This window comes from Pseudopipra pipra, chromosome 6 (assembly GCF_036250125.1).
Source record: "Pseudopipra pipra isolate bDixPip1 chromosome 6, bDixPip1.hap1, whole genome shotgun sequence".
Classification (NCBI taxonomy): domain Eukaryota; kingdom Metazoa; phylum Chordata; class Aves; order Passeriformes; family Pipridae; genus Pseudopipra; species Pseudopipra pipra.
This window is the reverse complement of record NC_087554.1, coordinates 13,283,336-13,298,881: the sequence shown is the minus strand read 5'-3', so window position 1 is coordinate 13,298,881 and position 15,546 is coordinate 13,283,336. Positions and strand designations below refer to the sequence as shown.

General features: G+C 36.8%; 1 protein-coding gene across 2 annotated transcripts in view; it reads right to left on the bottom strand.

The window, feature by feature from the left end:
• INSC (INSC spindle orientation adaptor protein) overlaps nt 1-15,546 on the bottom strand; it is a 137,656-nt gene that overhangs the window by 9,661 nt on the left and 112,449 nt on the right. For both annotated transcript variants that reach the window (XM_064657424.1, XM_064657425.1), the window contains exons 8-9: nt 12,608-12,779; nt 10,247-10,425 (exon numbers count right to left, since the gene is read on the bottom strand). In XM_064657424.1, coding sequence (XP_064513494.1) covers nt 10,247-10,425; nt 12,608-12,779 — 351 coding nt within the window. The remainder of the gene's footprint in view (nt 1-10,246; nt 10,426-12,607; nt 12,780-15,546) is intronic.

Sequence of the window (15,546 nt, the reverse complement as noted above, 5' to 3'; positions counted from 1 at the left end):
CCATTTCAGCTCAGGCAGAGCTCACAGTGAAAGCAAAGAACCAGCACACAGCACACGTTCCGTAGTGCTGTCATTGCCACTTTTCTGGTTCAGGGTTCAGCTGAAATAGTGAGAAATCCTCACAAGAGATTTGGAGTTTTGAGCCTTGAGTCAAGTGAGTATTTAAGGAATACTTTTCAGTTTCATTGAAGTCATGAGTTGTGGGCATGTTAAAGCACTGTCCCCAAAAGAGCTAGATGCAAAAATCTGTTTATACCTTTCCTCAGCTAAGACAAAAGTTAGGCTTTGTACCAACAGAAGCACATTTTGAGATCTTGATTAACAGAATTTCTAATCCAAAATTGGTTTAACTGTTTTCAAGATTAGGTTTAACTCAACTTGCTTTAAGTGATGCAGCAAGTCATTGACCATGCAGTGCTGTTGGCTTTCAGTCACGCATTCCCTTCACAGATCCTGATGAATGTTCTTTTTTAATTTATCCTACAAATAGCTTACTTTTTAGAGGCAAACAATACATACATTTCAATATTAGTAGTGTATTTGAGACACCAAGTAATAAATGATATAGATCACTAGAATACAAAATAGAAATAATATTCTTTCCTAAAAAGTTTTACTTTTCTCTAATCCCGTTCAGAAAAACTGATCAGCCTCAGAAACACCAGTCAATTTTGGAAATGGTTATCAGCTTTTTAACAGCACAGTGTCAGTTAACAAACAATCAAACTTCTTAGATGCAAGTAGGCATGAGATCAAATCACCATTCTGATCTCACTTTGCCATTTTAAAAACAAGGATGACTCATTTCCGACGCCGTGACATAAAGGTCTTCCACTTTTGAAGGTAGTGTTACAGTGTCATCTCTCTGAATAAATATACTTACTTAGGATGCAAATGAGTTGCCGAAACCGTACAGAGTGACAGGTAGAAATATGGTAACAGTATATGTCTATGTATTTATTCCATATTAATTATTAACTGTGTTTCAGGCAGAGTGTATATGTTTTCTCATTCTAAATTATATCCTGTTAATGAAAATTGCTTCCTCTGTGCAGAATCTGTGCCCCATGTGGCTCTCTAAGCCACAGATGAAGAATTCAATTAACCACAATTTGAATACATGCCAATTATTCAACTGCTCCAAGTTATTTTGTCTAATAAGTATTTTCATACATAAAAATATTTTGTGTGCAACTTTTGACACCAAAAATTTTTTGAGGTTATATCTGTACTTTCTTTGGGTTGATTATGTGGCCCCTACATTTTGCAATGTTTATAAACTAGCCTAGGGGGTTTATATGTAACCTTCTCCTAAGGGGTGTATAAAAGACTCTTATGATCAATAACCATCAAGTTCTACCTACATTATCTTTTAAAATCATAGCAGGACTCAAAAAGTAGTTAATCCATAGATTAGATCACTCCATATAGATAGACATTTGTTTTTCCCAAAAAAATTCCATCATCCTGTAAAGTAAACAATGCAACATGAAATAGCATAATGTAAACACATAGCAGGCAAGCTGAATAAAGAGTAGACTTTAAATGCTCTATTTCTCCTATACTTTCTGATTTTAAAATTCATTCAATTTACATGAAAATCTCCTCTGTAATACAGACCAAAGTTCAAGGAAGTTTCCTACTAAATATGAACTCTCTAGAGTAAAACAAAAACTTAAATGCAGACTCCATTTGCTTTGAAAAGTAACACTTCTGTGAGCACTGGTATTAATGAAGTCTCATCTTTTTAGATTTAAAGTTGATCAAAAACTATAAGCACAAGTTTTCCAGTAGCATCTCTCCTGCTGTTGATTTTATTTATTTTTTTGTCTAATGACACGTAGGCTTACACTGCAGTCTTTATCTTATGCTCTTTTCCCATCATCTGGCTCCAAATTTCATAAAGCCTTAGGCAGTTTCTCAAAAGTAACTATGAAGTCCTGTTGAATCAGCAAACCAGTTCAGACATTATTGTGAAACATGGAGTACTCAAACAGATACAGACAAAAGTGATTGCCTAACCCTAATTTTGCAGTTGAAAATTACTGGGGGAAAAAATACCAAAACCTCTCTCAGAACTGAATAATTTTCAAATAATTGAGAGACTTGAAAATATTTAACATGGAATCTCTTCTGTTCAACTGCAATATTTAATATCAATTTCATTAATCTTCGAGTAGCTGTTCCTGTAAAAGATTACACTCTAAGATTACAAAGCACTGGCACCTGACACAATTTATGATTTTTGCAATTTTTCTGGATTCCATACAATGAACTTGTGGTCAGCTCAAAGTATAAAAAAGAACATATCCCAAAGACAGGACACGTGAGCCCTGATCATCTTCCAGAGCCATCCTATCATTCAGAAAGAATGTGCTGAAGCCACCCACAAATTCCAGTACCCTAGTGATATCTTGATCTGTGGTACTTGCAGATTTGCTATTGAGCAAATACTGCCAGAGATTTCCTAGAGGGGAAGAAAAAGAAGAAGGAAAAAGAAGAAAAAAAGAAGAAGGAAAAGGAAGAAAAAAAGAAGTTGCTTCATCCTGTGTGGAATTTTTTAACGCAACATCTGATCTCAGGTTCTATCGCCAAATCTAATGCAGGGTTATAGTGGACTGCCTCAGAAACCATATGCTGCAAGAACTGATCCCATCAAACTTAATTCCCTGCCCCAGCACCTATATCTTTGCTTGGCAGATCTGCTTTGGAGGTAGATCTTGATACATGCATTTCCAGTATCTGTATTCTAGCAGTGCTCTCCAATAGATTGATCCTGGCTGGTTCACACTCCATTCTCTATTATTCTGATCCCCCAGAAATTGCAGGTACCTCTCTAGAGTAGGAGTCTGATAAACCTGGTGGCTCCAGTTTTCTCTGTGAACTGGCAGCCCTAAAACCACTGCAACTGATGAAGACCACACAAAAATAGACTTGATCAACAAATAGTCATCACAGAATCATGGAATGGTCTAGGTTGGAAGGGACTTTAAAGATCACTTAGTTCCAACCCCTTGCCATAGGCAGGGATACCTTCCATTAGGCCAGGTTGCACAAAGCCCCATCCAATCTGGCCTTGAACACTTCCAGGGTTGTGGCATCCACACTTTCTCTGGGCAACCTGTTCCAGTGCCTCACCACCCTCACAGTAAAGAATTTTTTCCCAATATCTAATTTAAACCTACTGTTTTTCAGTTCAAAACCTTTTCCCCTTGTCCTCTCACTACATGCCCTTGTAAAAAGTCTCTCCATTATTCTTGTAGGCTCCCTTCAGGTACTGTAAGGCTCATTACATTCGTTTGCCACCAGATGAAAGCTGAATGATTCAGGTCAGTGTCGCATGAGTTACACTACTAAAAACAACCAGAGGAAAGGAACAGGCCTCTAGGGTTTCTCCTGTGTTCAACACCTACCTTTTACCACGTGCTGTGCACCACGCACCTAAACCACGCGGTAGTGAGACACAGTAAAACGCAAAACGCCAGGAAGAGAATTCTCAGACCAGCTCATGTTTTAGCACTTTTTGAAAAGGCACCAACTTATCAAGATATTAACATGCAGAGAGTCCCACTGAGACTAGTAAGATTTTTCACAAGACTAAGATACTAAGCAGTTAATTTTCAGAGTTTAAAAAAAACCCCCACACCTCAAATTAAAAAGCTTTGAAAGTTCACCTTTAAATGGTTTGTTGGTGAGCTAAGTATGCAGAGATATTTGAGGGGGAAGAGCTCCTTTAGGTCTGTGGAATATTTCCCTATTTAATAAATAAATCTAAAAAATAATAGAATTATTTCGTGCATTTCAAATGTCAGTACAGCATCATCTTGCTAGTCTTGCAGTTGCTGTGGAAATTAATCTGAAATCTAATGAAAAATCTCTATTTCTATAGGTAAAATCAGTAAACAGATACTAAACACAGATACTTCTCTCTAGTGGCAATATCATCCATTATCACAAAATTGGCAGTGCTGATCTCGGTTATTCTAGTAAACTAAATCTATTTTCATAATTTGAAAATTGTTTTTATTTCCACATACTTTCCTTCCACTCCCTCCACTTTTCACATATACTGAATTTATGAGTGATGAACCTTCCTTTACAGTTCTGTAGTCTGCTTTGCACTGAGCTGTAGAAATTTCACTTGTAAAAAGTGAAGTTTAAATTTGAGAAACCAGGGTTAACTGAGAACTTTAAAATAGTTTTGTTCAAACAACAGTTACCTTGGAAATTCTCTCACTAAAATATGTAATTATGAATGTTAGTAACTAATGTTGGCTAATGCTAGTCACTAATGGTGACTAATGTTCATTAACCAGTGTACAAAGGTACCGAATGTTTGTTGCAAAAGTGAAAACTAGATGAAAATGTTTTGCTATAAAGTAAGATACATACACTGAGGAGAGTGTAAATCCCAAATGCTTTAGTTAACAAAAAGATTTAAACCTAAAGAAAAGATAAGAAACAGAAGGCTTCTTTGATAACTTTCCCTAAATGGGAAATTTAAGATGATCTGAAATTGTTTGCCATTATTGTGAAAACAACTACTCAGAAAGATGCAATAGAATTTGGAAGATGAAAGCATAAATTTAAGCCTGTTAAGGGACAATATCTTCCACAGGTGAGGGTCCCTTACTTCATTTGTGGGAGGGGGAGGTGTCTATAGATGTAGAAGATGTGATGCTAATATACCTTTATTGATAATAAATGCACACTGCTCAGTCAGCTTTTATTAACAGGCCTGACATAAAAAGAAAGACACACACTCAAAATAAGAATTAGCAAGTAATGTAATTGAGTGGTAAAGCAGATCAATATAGAATTGCTAATTCTCTTAGCTAATTACTCCTTTAAGGCTGATTCATCACTAAGTAATATTAATTTTGGTACATATTATAAGAGCATTTTGTAATTCATTCAAATAAATGACATAAGGGTAGATCAGAGTGTGTCTGCGAAGCTCCAGATACCCATCTTCAGAAACAAAGAGGCATTTAACAACTACTCAGAAGCAGGATGGAGTCTTTGTTTCTGAATGTAAATTAAAACCATCAAACCGTTACAATTCAAGATCCACCCCACAGGGAGACAGCAAAACAGTACATACAGCCTGAGTCAAGAACAGGAGTTACATTAAGACAAGGTAGGAAAAACCTTTCAAGATACTATCTATTGGGATAAAAAACTTCACTAAGAAATCTCTAGAAGTTTTCTCTGGGGCATTATATTGCTTAAAATAAAAGACAATTCCCATTGCTTCTAAGAGCCATTTTTGTGTTTAGGAATTAAATATACCTAGATAAGCTGAAGAAGCAACTTTGTAGGAAACAACTTTGCTTGTCTAGCTGGAATCAAACCCTGAAATCGGGGTTTGAGTACGTGCTAAGAAACTTAGTTACTCCCATTTCAGGATCAGGTCAACCTCCACTAACTCAAGCAGAGTGGTCAGGAAGTAATTTCTGATGCCCTCCTAGAAGGTAATAATTTTCTAGTTGAGGAAGAAAAAAAAACCAGAAACTGCAACGTGTAGAAACACTGTTTACTAGCTCACCTGCTCAGAACAAAGACTGAAATCACAACCGTCACCTGGACCAACGATTCTGCTTTGGGGAAAAGAAAAAATCATCGGCCAAACGCAGAGGCTGTTTGAAATCTGCTATCTCAATTCCTGAAGGACTGAAGACAAAAAGACAAAAAAACTGCAGGAAAATGCGTACAAATCCACCTCTAACTTACAGCTCTATGACTGGTACAGTCTACAGCAAAGTCTCTTTATAGTTTCTGCAGTAAACAGCCCAGCACCAGCCTGGCTGTACTGTGAACCTGGCAGGCAAGGGCAGAAAACAGAAACCACAATGAATTGTGCTGGCATAACATGTGTCTTCTCCTTCTGGAGAGACTTTACAGAGTAAGTGCAACATCTACCCAACTTTACAGAGGATTAAACAAAAATGCAGAGAGGTTAAATTGCTTCTTCAAAATCGGAGCAGTAGCAATACTAAGATGAAAGAATGAAAACCTCACCACTCTAAGCTAGCAAAGAATAGCAGAGTTCTTCAACTGAGCTGAGATTTCACTCTTCCAACTGAACCTCTTGCTTTGAAAGTTGGAACACATCGTCTTATCCTGGATTGAATCTAAATGTGAAAGGCAGAATTGTAACTAAACAGGCATTTTGTCTCAAAAATTTTAGTGTTTAAGGGAGTCAGTGTTGGACTCCTGAAACATAACAATCCACAACATTTACCATACAATGTCAGCCAGTACTGTTATTCATATTACTATGTTGTTCAAATGTTTATGAAAAGACAGAGGTAACCAGCTGTCTTCATGACAACAAGCAGAAACAAAAAGTAGTTGGTGAGGAGTAATAATTTCCCCAGTATTCAAGAAACTCAAATTGAGAAGTAGTACTGCAAGTTTCTTTCATCCACACACGGATTTTCCAAAAAAAAAAAAATCTGTTAATATTCTTCTCATTAAAAACACTGCCCCCAAAGTCTTTCACCATCCGTTTGGCAACATTTAAAAATTCAAAACTCCTTTATGTTAAAGTAACATCTGTCTCTGCACTCCTTTTGATACTGCAATCTCCACATAAGAGAAAAAAAGAGGGAAAGGCAATAAAAACCCTCACAAATTCCCTGAAAAAAAAGCCTGGAAGAACAAAGAAAAGAAGGAGAAACCTAGAGGAAGAACAGTGTTAAGGATTTTAAATCTTAAATGAGACAGAAGGTCTCAGCTTCAGAACTTGCAGCATCTCCCAAATACCAAAGAAACAGGAAAGAATTTAGCAGAAAAAAAGCAGCAATCATTTCTGTTTTCTCCTTCCAACTTAAAAGTCTTTCTCTGCCTCAAACTTTTTTGTAGCATGATTTACTGACTTTAGACCTAGGAATAGCCATGGATGTGTTCACTGCACATTAATTCTTTGTCTGTCTGAATAACAGAAGATGAGAAGGTGTTAGGCTATACCTCCACAACTTCACAGGTAAGGTGAGAATACTAGCAACACTAAAGAGACAAGTGGTAATGCAGAGAAAAAAAATTTATTATACATAAACATACTGTGCACAAACATAAATATTTCATATTTTTCTATGCAGAGTTTAAGACAATGGTTAGAGTCAAGAAGACTCTGAATGATACTTCTTCTGACAATGCTTAAACTCCATTAAGACATCTGACTGTGTACAATACGCTGCGGAATTTAGGCATGAACTCTTCTGAAAGAATATTCTGATGCTCTTTCAAAGAAAAAAAAACTTGCTATTCAGAAAATAAGGATCTAAGGAAAGAAAAAGAACATGGAAGGTTTACCTCCATTGTGACCCAAAACTAGGGACTAGAGGATCAGGAAATTACTGCTTTGTAGTGATTCATATACAATGTATTTAGTTACAAAACTGAGCAATCTCAAGGTAATACTGCTGGTTACAGAAGCAGTTACATACTTCTATAAAATAGACAATCATAATCTTGTTTGTAAGTAAATCCAGAACTCAGTTCTAGATTTCTTACCTGACCTAATCTGACACTGCCCGGAATATTAAAGAAGAAAGATGTGGATTTTCAAATAGTAAAGGGGAAAAGTTTATCATTTGCACACAAAAGCTTTCCAGAAGCCAAAAGGCAGAATGCTTTTAAAGGTGCTTGAGCAGGAAAATACTTTCCGCAGGCAACTCACAATGTATCTAACATCCAAATCCTGAGCAGAATGTTATTTATTTATACTATATGGAGGGTGAAAACTAGTCAGTTCTAGCTGTTGTTAGAAAGGCTGTACAGAAGGACATACTGTGACTTTAAATGAGATGAAAAGGCAGGAGGGAAAACAGAGTTCACTGTTCCTTTCCTGCACTTCAGCCATCTTTCTCCCGTTTTTGGCTTACAGTGAACATGCTTCAGTCTATTTCAGCAAATTAGAATTTTCTTAAATCAGCAATAATGCTAAAGTAGTAATGTATAAAGAAACACTGGGCAGTTTTCTATAAGATAAATGCATTATTTAAATTAAAGTTCTATATGAAAAACAGGGCATTTAAATTTGAGGGGCTCTTTTATAACATTCTATTGTAATTAGACAATATTTTGTTGTATTTGTTATGAAACTTATTTTATTTGTTTCAACATTTAGGACAGCTTAATTCTAAATAATCTATTTTACTGGCCTTGATCATTCAGAATGGACATTAGGCCACGAAAATATATTTGAAATTGATTGCATATTCCAAAGTAAAAACTTGAATTGAAAAAATTTCCAAGCCTACTCATCTGTAATGTACTTCTTCCTTGGCAAATGTCTACTGGTTGGGACATAATAATATATATACTGGGAAAAGTTACTGGTTATACTGGGCACCTAAAAGAAATTAAAGTCAAAAAGCAAAATGGCAATTTTAATACCCTTTTAAAACGTAGTACTGTAGTGTTGTTTTTCTCTCCAGTTGAGTGTGTTTTCCTCATTCCAACTACACACAGAGTGAACTAAAAGGCAAAATATTCCATAAGACTGTCAAAATTGGCAGACACCACATCCATGCCACAAAATACAACACTGAAACAAGGGGAGCAGCTCTTAAAGACAAGATAAGCAGCACTCAGGTTCCACCTGGCCATCAGGTGCACATTAAGAAAAGGTGGGATTTTACAGTCTCTCTTGCTGTGGGAGCCAAGGAGCCAGCTCAGAAACTGACTGCAGCACAGCACTGAGAACAGCACCCTTTCTGATCTAGTTTTTCAGTCCAAGAAGGAAGGTAAGGGGTTATGGGGAATGAAATCTTCTCAGTTCTTGGACGGAGGCCATTCAGTTCTCTGTTCGTCTACCTAATGAGATGCCCTGCAAGCTGCAAAAGGCCTGGAACTAGCCAGTTACTGAAAAAGTCATACATATGTCTTTCAATGTCTGTGTTCATCATAAAAAGAAGGGGCTTGCTATGCTGCCCACAGAGCAAACTGCAAACTCACAGCTGACAGCAGAATTAAGATGAGGGCATAAATAAATACGGAAATCAAAACTATGAGAGCATGGAAGAGGAATAAAAAAAAGAACATGAAGAATTGTACATATGTAATAATAGTACACAACCACGTCAACACCACAGCTTGACTTTGCCCAAAGAGCAATATGGTAATTATGGCCTAATTCCATCTTTTTATATGCACTCCTGAGCTGGAAAACTACTGAGTGCTATAATATAAGCTAAAGCAGTCCCAGTAACCTGTTTAGAACACCAATAATCAGTTTCTAAGGTCCCCTGTGCCTCAATTTCCATGGCCTGTCTCCTGTTTAAGGGTGAATAGAGTTTTCTGTGGCAATGCAGATCCCAAGTCTACCATAAGTCATCTTTTAGTTACTTCAGAGTTGTGAAGGGGATGGGTTTGTGAGGCCTGAATTATGAACATTTAGTTATTTTCACAATGTTTCATAAACAGAAATAGTTCAAGCAAGCTCACTAGCAGCCTCCACCCTTTAGTAATAACTCCTGGAACCCTCAAGCCTCTTACATGTTACTCTGCTGCGACAAAATTAATCCCTGAGATGCCAAATAAACAGTGCCTCTACAGCATCCCATTGCATGGCAGTACCTGAGAGGAGCAAAAGGATTCATCTGACTTCATTTGTGCATTAGCACAGACCTTTAATTTTCTGTGACTCTTTACTGAAAAAAAAAAAAAATGTGAGGAAGAAAGGGAAAGGCAAAAGTGCATTAGCAGTATTTGCCAGTAAAATTTGCAAACCATCTACCAAGGCAGTTAGGACTTGATCCAAAGCCCACCGACGTCAGTGGGCTGGGAATCAGATCCTTATTCAGCTTTTGGAGCTAATTCATCTTTAAAATGACAACTTTATATTTAGGCTGTAGTCTCCATATATATCTTCCTTGCCTCAAAGCTCCATCCAGTCAGGTTTTGAATACCTCCAAAGACAGATTCCACAGCCTCTCTGGGCCTCTGTGTCACTGTTTGGCCATCTTCATGATGAAAAAAAAATGTTCAAGTATCTTAGAAGTATGGAACTGTGCCGCCTGTTTTTTTTCCATTGTTGTAGAATCAAATTTAAGCTGTCACATTTGATAACGCTCATTAAAAAAAAAAGGCAACAGAAGCAGAGTCATATATTGAAAATAATCAAGAATGGAATACACAAAAGTAACTTCAGTTTGGCTGTGTCAAAACAGACAGTGCTGAAACCTGTTGATTTTTACACGAATGTGCTCAGACAGCAGCTTGCCGAGAAACTCCTCACCTGATCTCGAGAATATGGAGTATCCACTATGCGTTTGTCCGAACATGCTGCTAGAAGAATCTTCATTGCATTTAACTGGAGCAATATTTCACAAGCCATAGTATCAAAGAAAGTAATATTGGCAAGAGCTGCTGAAGCCAGCAAGAAAACTTCACCTGACGAAGCTTCTTGGCACAGTTCTAGGGATGCAGAAAATAAGTTGGACAAAAGTCATTCTTTCATTGCAGTATTTCAAAGCAACATTTAAGCATCTGCAATTTGCAGTAGTAATCTCAGTAGCCAAGATCAAGTTCATATAAACATCAAGATAAAAAAGGAAGCAAAACAAAACAAAACAAAAATCTTCGGGTTTTTTTCAATTATATAATATCATAGAACTGTTAGGGTGGAAAAGGCCTCTGAGATCATCAATTCCAACACTATAAACCCAGCACTGCCAAGCTCACCACTAAACCATGTCCCTAAGTGCCACATCTACACGTCTTTTAAATACCTCCAGGGATGGCAACTCAACCACTTCCCTGAGCAGCCTGTTCCAACACTTAACAACTGTTTCCACTACGTAATTTTTTCTAATATCCAAACTAAACCTCCCCTAGCACAGCTTGAGGCCATTTCCTTTTGATCTATCACTTGTTATTTGGAAGAAGAGACCAACAACCACCTTGCTACAACCTCTAATGAATGATATGGTCTACCTAGTATACCATTCTACAGGGAATGTTTCACTGGGTGTTGTTCAAAATAAACCTTAATACAACTAAATAAAATTAAAAATGGGAGGCAAAAGCCTAACAGTAAATGATCCATAAGAGAATAATTCTGTTGCATATCCTCTGCTTTAGAACAAGGTACATATAGATGTTGCCTATCTCTATTTCTCTATAATCAAAAATCATTCTGTTATATTCTTCAGCTTCAATAAGTGCTGAAGAAACAGCTACCTTTTAATTCCTTGCACACATGTACTTTAACTAAGAAGTGAATCACCTAGTAATGGGATTTCTTCATGGTTTAAAAATTAAACATATTACAGTAATTCAATTACTGAGCTTTAAATTTTACAAGGAAACTGGTGTGTGATTACTGAAATGGCTCTTGCAAAGTTATACATGTTCTATTTTTAATGCTCACATTTCTTGGGCAGAATATATACTACTGAAATTCCTGTAGAACTTAAACAGCAAGGAAATGATCTACCAGCTAATACCTTCTAGACAGGTTGTTTAGATTGTCCCTTGTTTGTGGTACACTATAACAACCTAGAAAATCATCTTAAATAAATCAGGTCAGATCCCTCTAGCAGTATAGCTACAGCAGAACCAAGCTCAGCACAGGTTAATTCCACCCACTGGATTCAGGGCAGGTTTAGGGCACAAGTTTGCTGCTAGACATCAGGAATAAATTGTTTCCTTGGCTTCTACAGCACTAGTTCTGTTTGGGCCTACTGAGGAGTGCCTAAATACATCTCAGACAATTCCCAGCCACTGCAGAATCCTCAAATATTGGTACTACTATACTCTTTTTATGTTCTATTAAAAAACAAACACAAGACCATTCATTAAAATTGAAGTCCTGCAGTTTAGCTGTAACCACTGGGCTCAGTGGAGAAATATCCAAATGTACTGATCTATTATACATGAGAAATCAAACTAGATGACCCAAACTGTACATTCTGACATGGAGCTCTGGGAAACTGAATTTCCAGATCAGAGAGAAAAGAATGCTTGAATGAAAGCTTATGGTATTTGAGAGGGATGAAATAGAGTGCCAGAAATAAGATATTCCTCTCTTTAGAAAATAATGAGAAATATCATCTTGTTTTTCTGAAGTGTCTTCACTGACCCAGGTTAAAGAAAATCTTACTGTTACCTTTGTCTCATTTTACCATGAATCAGAGGCCTCGACAAGAAAGACAGATCTTTTATCTTCTTGTAACAATGCCCATAGATTATACAACAATCTACTTTTTCTCTGAATTATCACACAAATATAGATTTGCTGGTGAGTTTGAGTTCTAGCAAGTGTAGAAAATACAACAGGTATAAATGTTAGCAGCTCTCAGAAACTGTTGTTTTACAGATAAACATCGGACAAGAGGATGCTTTGCTGAGTCTTTCCTATGGCTCTCATGGCAGATTTTCATACAGATATTGTTTTTACAAATATGCATAAATTCTATTCAAATGTGGGCTGGAGTAAAAAACAACATGTAATTGCAGAATGCTCAGATTCAAAATTTTAAATTGTTCTTTTATCTGTTAAGGGAAGTATGGTATTATTTAGAGAATATTTCTATTGAAAGAGTCCTACCCCAACCTGTTATTTTAACTGGACCCAAAAGTCCCACAGAGAACTTACTGACAAGCGCAGTCACAATTTCTTCCATATTTTCCAGAAAGCTGCTGAGATGCTGAGTGAAGGTGAGATGTGGAGATGTGATCTGTGCAATTACTGCTGCTGCTTCAGCATGAGTAGCTTCAGAATGGCTGTTATCAGTGAGAATGTCAGCCAGGCACAGTATCCCATCAACCTATGGAAAAACAATAGATATAGGTTAGAAGTACTCTAGGAAATACTTTTGCAATTAAAGATGGGTTACCAGTTCTCTTTTCTTGGCTGTGACTAAACTACTCAGCTTATTTTCAAAAATAACCAAAACTTGGTGCCATTTATGACATAAGAAGTTTCAGTTTATCAAATATAAATGAGTTCAGCATCCAAGTTTGTTGGCCAGCAAAGAGTCTTGCACTTCATTTTCCTTTAATGTTTCTGTTAAATTGATTTTAGTCAGGCAAAGTTTTTCAGACAGACATCTCAAGTTAAACATTCATCCAAAAATAAGCTAGCTCTGATAAGCAAATGCTTACTGCTCCTACACCACAACCTCATTTGAGTTCTTGTCTGAATGTGTGTTTCCCTTCAAGACTTGAGCCTGTGCATACAGTAAGCTCTATACAGAATTCTTTTTTGCCACTTATCTCTGAATTTGTCACAAAGCCAACACGTGATCAAGAAAAATACAATTAAGACAACCCTGGCCAAACTGTCCCTGATGAGCTTGCACAGCACTTACATTAAAGCTAGGTCCACATATTCCTTCTTTATTTTGACGGGAAACAGAAAAATGAGTGAAATTATGCAGGTTTATGTTTATAGAATGTTTGGAGTGTTCTTACACAGTTCAGGCAGATAGATCATACATGTACACCTTGCTTTAGATTATAGGGGACCCACTGACAATGAAAGACACCAACAGAGCACAGCTGATGGGATCATCTGATGGCAACAAAATGCAGCAAGGGAATGTTCTCTGCAGACAAGGGCATGATCTGTGAAGTTTCAAATTAGCAGCACTATGTTTCTCCCTGTTTAACATATCCCTGAATAAATTATCATGTTCACAAGCAAGTAGTTAGATCATAGAGTCATAGAATCATTTAACTCATCAAGTTAAACCTTTGACTGAACACCACCTTGTCAACTAGACCATGCACTAAGTGCTACATCCAGTCACCTCTTGAACGCTTCCACGTATGGTGACTCCACCACTTCCCTGGGTTGTCCATTCCAATGCTTGACAGCCCCTCCCAGGAAGAAATTCTTCCTGATGTCCAACCTGAACCTTCCCTGGCACAACTTGAGGCCATTTCCTCTTGTCCCCTCACTAATTGCCTGTGAGAAAAGGCCAACTCCACCTTGTTACAGCCTCCTTTCAGGTAATCATAGAGAGTGATAAGGTCTGCTCTGAACCTCCTTTTCTCCAGACTCTGGACATTTTATAGATGCAAAGAGGAGTTCTGAAGGCTTAGTACTGAAATATACTTCAAACAGTCAAACAAAAACAAACCCGCATTTGTGTCGTACCCTCACTGAGACTCTTTCTTAGGCCTGTTGTTCAGACTGCATTCTCTGCATTCTCTGTCAGTTCCTCTGAACATCCATAGTAAGTCCTATCCATTATCTTCAGAAAGGGTATTTAGTAAATATCTTATTCTCATTTCTGTTATTTATTAATGCAGAATGTTGAGTTATCTTAATTACTTATCCTGCAATGGGCATGAATTAAATTATTTGATAAGCACTGACAGTTACTGTATTTTACAAGAAAAGCTCTCAGATTGATGGGAACAAAAATTACCCTCTGGAAGATTATTCATTGGGATGCACTTTTTAATAGGCAATAGACTGTATCATTCAAATTCTAATAACACAGATAAATACCAAAGAAATTTTATCTCTATTTTTCCTCAGATCACAAATGGGATTTAGTGTAGAAGCTCAAGTACTGGCAAAAAGAGGAATAAATTTACAACATTAAACTTTTCCTTGACAAGCTTTCAACATTAATCTACCTACAGCAAAATATTTCCTCCTAGTTATGGCAGAATTCTACAGCTTGAAACAGAAGATTCACATAATTCACTTGGTTTCAAGGTATATTAATAGATCTCAGTGTCAAGAATTAATATATGTCCTCACAGTATGATTTAGTTCCCAAAGTGTGCTAGACAATATCACATGCAACTCCCCCCCCCCCCCAGTTTTGTCACCTTGAAACCTCCCAAGATTGCACCTTGTCTGAGGTTCAAAGGATACTAATAGCAACAGTCAGTACAAAAAGTTAAACATATTCCAAGGCATTTAAAAAATATTTCACAAGGAACTTCTTCTGAGATCTGTTCAGCACTCTTCAGCTCTAAATTTACTGGTTAAAATTCACTTGGCTAACTCTTATTCAGTGACCTCAACAAAATGACTTTAGAGTACTTTTATGCTATTTGAGAACAAGTAATGACTTAGGAAAGACAGGTACAAGCATATGGTTAGATTTTGCCACTGATTGTTTAATCTACACTGTAAAATACAAGCTTCTAACAATAAGGGGCGGTACTCAACTTTTAAATCACATATTTGATTTCTTTATTTGCTAAGTAATTGTTTTTGGAAATTGGGAGTTGCTGAATTGTGAAAAAGAAGTGGGTATGCTTTTATTCAGCACTAAGATAAATTACATATTTTGGATCCATGCAAGCCAGCACTAGTTATTCTCCTTCCTATTCAGAATCATATAAAATAATAACAAATTCAGCCTAAAATTTACTCCATACCCTTTTTTCCTCCCATCTTAAATATAGAAAATAAAATAATTCTACTTCAGCAGGCAACCCCATTTATAAGTGCCTAGCAATAAATTTTAAAATGACAGGGGAACAATCTAATAAAAGCACTTTAACATCCAAAAAGAAATTGCTGCTCAAAGCATTTTTATAATTAGCTTTCACACTGAAAGGAACTTT